The sequence below is a fragment of the Cebidichthys violaceus genome, unplaced genomic scaffold, assembly GCF_023349555.1.
Source record: "Cebidichthys violaceus isolate CVI_PGR_0920_01 unplaced genomic scaffold, fCebVio1.0.p SCAF_15, whole genome shotgun sequence".
Taxonomy (NCBI): Eukaryota; Metazoa; Chordata; class Actinopteri; order Perciformes; family Stichaeidae; genus Cebidichthys; species Cebidichthys violaceus.
The window spans coordinates 8,040,869-8,046,369 of NW_027176318.1; the positions used below are offsets into that span (position 1 = coordinate 8,040,869).

The 5,501-nt window shown below is 43.0% G+C and overlaps 1 protein-coding gene across 1 annotated transcript; it reads left to right on the top strand.

Moving 5' to 3' along the window:
• The first annotated feature begins 3,422 nt into the window (after nucleotides 1-3,422).
• Nucleotides 3,423-4,640, top strand: arxa (aristaless related homeobox a). Its single transcript, XM_068709492.1, has 2 exons — nucleotides 3,423-3,794; nucleotides 4,069-4,640. Exons 1-2 carry the CDS (start codon nucleotides 3,587-3,589, stop codon nucleotides 4,638-4,640), a joined length of 780 nt encoding a protein of 259 aa, XP_068565593.1. The 5' UTR covers nucleotides 3,423-3,586.
• The last annotated feature ends 861 nt before the right edge of the window (nucleotides 4,641-5,501 follow it).

The following is a 5,501-nucleotide window of genomic DNA, read 5'->3' on the forward strand; positions in this document are numbered from 1 at the left end:
CAGAGCAAGTGTCCAATTATGTCAGAGCGCGAGGATGGATGGAGGATGAGGCGTTGTCACCAAGGCCACGAGCCATGTTGATGCACGTTAGGGACCTGTATTTACACATGTTGCATACTAAGACTTACTTGTGGTATAAAAAAACCCCGATAGCTAAATAAATGTAGGATACATGTCTCTTGTGTGTGGGGGTTCAATTTTTTTTCATTGGTTATTATTTTGTGCAATTAGGAGGCAGAACCATAGAGTGTTATCAGAACATCTTTAGATTATAACAACTAGGATTTACCCGTTAAGAGAAGTTTGCTATTCCGTCCAGGAGATGGCGCCAGCTGAATGACCCGCAAGGCAAAGCACAATCATGCTGGTCTTAAACGATGGACCTCAGTATCACTTCCGTGGCCTTCAGTTGAGAGGACGACACCTGGGATGAAAGAGAGCAGCGACACCATGCATCACATAGGAGAGAGCTGTTAACATGTCTGTACTCATGGCATGTTTAATATACGCAAAGCCTCCCTCTGACGTGAATATGTTAAAATAAAATGGTCAGGGTGCATGACACCTGTCGGTCAGAAAGACCTGCGGACTAATACAAAGTGGCTGAGCTTTACACGAACAGAAAGCACACCCCCCCCCCCCCCCCTTGGATATTATCAAGTTAGGATGCTGTGCAAATACAGGGGAGGCAGTGGTGAAGTGATGCTGAAACGGAAGGCGGCCTCTCTCCGCCATCTCTTCACCTGCACGTCAAATAGACGGAAAATTGAAATTGTGAAAATTGCGCTCAGACTATTCCGTCCCCCTCTAATGTATGCACGTAATTAGTGCATTTAAACAAAGCGCGGATGTCCTGCTGGCTGAAATGGCGGCTGACATCTCTTTTTCCTCAGGGTTAATAACAGTGTGCGGATAAATGAATCAAATTGTGGCCCCTAAATTACAGAGCGACTCTAAATACCCGTCTGTATTACGCACGTCTGTTTGTGACCGCGCGGGAAAAAGGCATAACATTTTATATTGTTATTACACTCATTACATTGATTTGCGTGCAAATAAACAAGCTGGGAAGTTTGTGACACCGAAAAGTTGCGGATTGAATCTGACACCGTTCATGTAGAGGCAATGCGCAGTGCATCTGCGTATTGGTTACTTTAAACGCAGAAGAGAACTCAATAATACTATTGACTGATAGACCGATAGACAAAAAGGACCATTACAAATGCACTATTTCTACTTATGTACTATTTCTGCAGCATCAGTGTTGGTTATATTTGTGTGAGGCTGTTGAATAAAAACAAATAGTAGAAAACTAAGATAGATGGGTTTACCTGCAATAAATCTAAGCGCCTTGCACCTTAACTAAACAGATCAATGGCGCTCTTATTCCAGTTTCAATCACAAAAGGGTCATACAGCTATCGCTTAAAAATAGATAAAAGAGAAATTACTTGTGCAAAGAATAACTTGTGCAATTTTCTGGACATATATTTTATTGTTATTTTTCGTTTGCTGCGATGCTCTAGAAGAAGGAGAGAAAGAGAGAGAGAGAAAGAGAGAGAGAGAGAGAGAGAGAGAGAGAGAGAGAGAGAGAGAGAGAGAGAGAGAGAGAGAGAGAGAAAATTGCAGCTTGCTGAAGTTTTTGGATTGAATTCTGAAAATGATCCTTTTAACAGTGATGGGCTCTGAGGCGAGGATAAGGGTCATGCCATTCACAGCGGGTTAAATAGACTTTCATTTAAAATTACATTCTCGATCCATCTCTCCATCTCTCCCCCTCTCTTCAGCGGAGTCCCTGCGTGCCAACCCGGCTCCCCGTGCAGCGTCTCATCACCGTCGCGCCACCCTCACTTTTTTAAGTCAATCCACAACTCCAGCAGAGAGCAGGCAATTGAAGGGAGAGTAAGAAAAAGACTGAGTGACTGACTGTCAGACAGACAGAGAGACAGATTTTAATCATATTTGGCTAATGCTTGTTTTTCTACTATCAAAACACAATATCTTCTAAATGAAACAACCTCAAACACTGTTTGGCAAAATTCAGATTTCTATGTCTGTCATCGCAGGTGCTCTGAGGTTGAACACAAACTCCGCGCCAGATTTGTTTTATTTTGGCACAAGGATTCTAGAGTTTGTGTTTTATAGGCCTACACAAAAAACGAATTTAGCTCATCATGTGGCTGTATATATATAGTGATAGGTAATAAATCAGACTATACCCCAGATCATCACATAAAACACAGGCCTATTTATTGTCATTATTACATTTTTCAATATTTTCGTTTATTATTATTGATGTTTTTACAAAACGTCTATATTAACACAATAATGTTAAAATAATCTACACGATACAATATCGTGTTTTATGAAGATTTTATTATTATCTCGATTACTACTGATTTCTAATCGTTTAAAAGTAATATAAATAACATCAAATAAAAGTGTGCCAATAAAATATACCCTGAGGAAATTGTTAAAAGGGGTTAGTTAAACTTTAAACAATTGAGAGCAATATTAACAGTTATAGATGTTAACACTTTACTATAACCATTAAATACTGTTATTTACAGTTTTGTAGACCTGTCTGTAAAGAGCTATTTGTACAGAATATACCTTTTTCACAGCAGACATGTTGACAGTGAGCCAGCATGTACAATGTCAGGACCCTGAAACTAGCTAAATGGAATTCAGCCATCATTCATTTTATTATTTAGGCTACACTGTTTTCCTACTGTGACACGTTAAAATGCCATGAAAGCCTATAGGTGTTCTTGTGTTGGGCCTACTTATTCTTCACCAACAGTCATTGTGCTGATTATTGTGGTTTCTACATTGTTGCATTTAATGTATTAAAACATGTGCTTAGTTGCAACACTGTTGCTATGTCTGCCAAAAACACCCTTGCATTATCAAATAATTGCATTTGAAATAAATATGAATTTTGCTGGCCCCTCTTACATAATCTTTAACATAATTTGATTCGATTTTTTTTTTAAACACACAAGCTTTTGTTACATTATCTGCTGAGTTCGTTCCGTGGAGGAAAAGTACTCCATGTCAGGTTTTGTTGCCTTGCCTCAAATTAACTTTAATCGTAAAATATATAAAGCAGCCTCCGCGCCGTCTCTCTCCTTACATGCACACATACGAGCCAATCAGGCTGGCTATAGAAGCCTCCTCCACGTATACTGAGTGAGCGCGCGGAGCGGAGAAGCGCCTGGCAGACCGGAGCTCAGCGCGAGGCAGCCAAACCGCTGTCTGTCATTAGCTGGGTGTGTGACACGGGAGTGACAGAGGAGAGAGAGAGACAGAGAGAGGGCGAGCGAAGGAGAGAGAGAGAGAGAGAGGGGGGTGGAGGGGTGGGGGCGAGAGAGAGAGAGACAGGGAGGAGGAGTGAACGGTCCCGGTTCAACCAGACACCGGCCTGAGACGTGAGAAGAAGAAGAAGAAGAAGAGAGCACCGGACTCAGAGAGAGAGAGCGAGAGAGAGAGAGAGAGAGAGAGAGAGAGAGAGAGAGAGAGCGAGCGAGCGAGAGAGAGAGAGAGAGAGGAGAGAGTGGGAGACTGACAGGCGTCACCGAAACTAGATGAACCGAAGAGTCGATATGAGCGGTCAGTTTGAGGAAGATATCCACGACCGGGGCGAGAGGAAGAGCAGTAAATCCCCGACGCTGCTCTCCTCTTACTGCATAGACAGCATTCTGGGCCGCCGGAGTCCCTGTAAGGTCAGACTGATAGGGGCGCAAAGTTTGACGGGTCTGCCCGGCAGAGTGGAGCTCGACAAAACGGCTGACAGTAAGTTTGTCTTTCAGCTGAAATTAAAAAAGATAGCCTGCATTGGTTCATTTTGAGTGTTGTAGGGGCTGAACATGTAACAAATTAGCTAGTTTTATGTTGGAAGTCTGGAGTTAATGCGTCAAGAAAAGTTGTTTTTAATGTAGACTACAAGTCAGCACGTTTGGCTAGGCCTACAAAAAAAATAACTTTATTAAGAGGGAAATGTTTTCTTTGCTTGTTCGCTGCCATTTTTGTTATTCATTGTGACATAGTTGACACGCTTCCTTCTCAGGGCCAACGAAAGACCCCCTTTCTCTGAGCGCCGACATGCACCTGCCACCCAAGCTCCGCCGGCTGTACGGAGCCGGGGGGAAGTACCTCCACGAGCACGCGGAGACGCTGGAGAGGGAGCGGCTCCTCATGGAGCAAGCCGGCGACAGCCTCAAAATCAGCCACGCGCCGCAGGTGAGCATCAGCCGCAGCAAGTCTTACCGGGAGAACGCGTCGCTGAGCCGGGGAGAGGGCGACCAGAGCCCCGGGGAGGGCTCGGAGGACGGGAGCCTGGGACTGGTGGAGCTCGGCCCGTTGAAGTTCGAGGAGGACGCGGGGAAGGAGGAGGAGATGAGCAGCGGGGACGCGGCCGCGCTGTCCCCGAAGGACGAGGAGAGGGAGAGCTTGAACGCCGGGGATGGGGACGTGAGGGACGGGGAGGACAGCGTGTGTCTGTCGGCGGGCAGTGACTCGGAGGAAGGAATGCTGAAACGGAAGCAGAGAAGATACAGGACTACCTTCACCAGTTACCAGCTGGAGGAGCTGGAGAGGGCTTTCCAGAAGACACACTACCCAGACGTCTTCACCAGGTAAGAATATTGTAATATGCATTGTTTTTAAGTCTGAAAAAAAATGCTGTGAAATTCTAAAATGTTGTGTTCCCTAAAATAATTTTTTTATTGATATTAGTAGTGTACAAATGCTGCATTATATGCCTTTACAAATGTAAAACGCTAACAAAATAGACCTAAGAATTCAAATTGACATGTATATTAAACGTCTACAATTACACTAGTCTACAAGAATTGTCTTGTATTTAATATTATTATTAATATTACTATTATTATAATTATAAGAAACGCATTAAAACACAAAACACGCAACGTGTTCTGTTAATATTCCACGGATGAAGGTTATAATTAAATCAATTTATTTTTTAAATAAACATATTCCCATAGAATTTTCCTATAATATCCTCATAAATTCCACACGACTTTAACTCGACACGGTGCGGGACCACGCCTCATAAAATGCACCGACGACAAACCCGCGCGCTATACAATAGGCCCGCACGTGCTAACAACGGGGACGTTTTGTTACCTGTAACGGTGTTATTGTCAGGAGGAACAATTCACCGGTGCGGCATACCCGCTGAACATGATACTGAATACAGTCTGCAAAAAATAATAATTACTCAGGGCCGGACCTGCCCAAGGGCATGTGTACTTTTTTATTTATTTTTTGCACGCACTAACAGTAAAGCTTTTTAATATGGGGTTCATCCGGGTTTTATGCTGGTATTGCTTCAGATAAATATATTATTATTATATTTTACAGGGATTTTAAATCGAAAACAAAATAAAACCTATAAATAAAATGTCACACCTCTTTCTGCCCAATACAGATTTTGATCATTGATTCGTCCACGTTTTATGCCTGAAAGTTGAAGCTTTT

Coding starts and splice junctions, on each gene's coding strand:
- arxa (XM_068709492.1), top strand. CDS start 3,587: ATGAACCGAAGAGTCGATATGAGCGGTCAGTTTGAGGAAGATATCCAC. Junction 3,795..4,068: donor GCTCGACAAAACGGCTGACA/GTAAGTTTGTCT, acceptor CTTCCTTCTCAG/GGCCAACGAAAGACCCCCTT.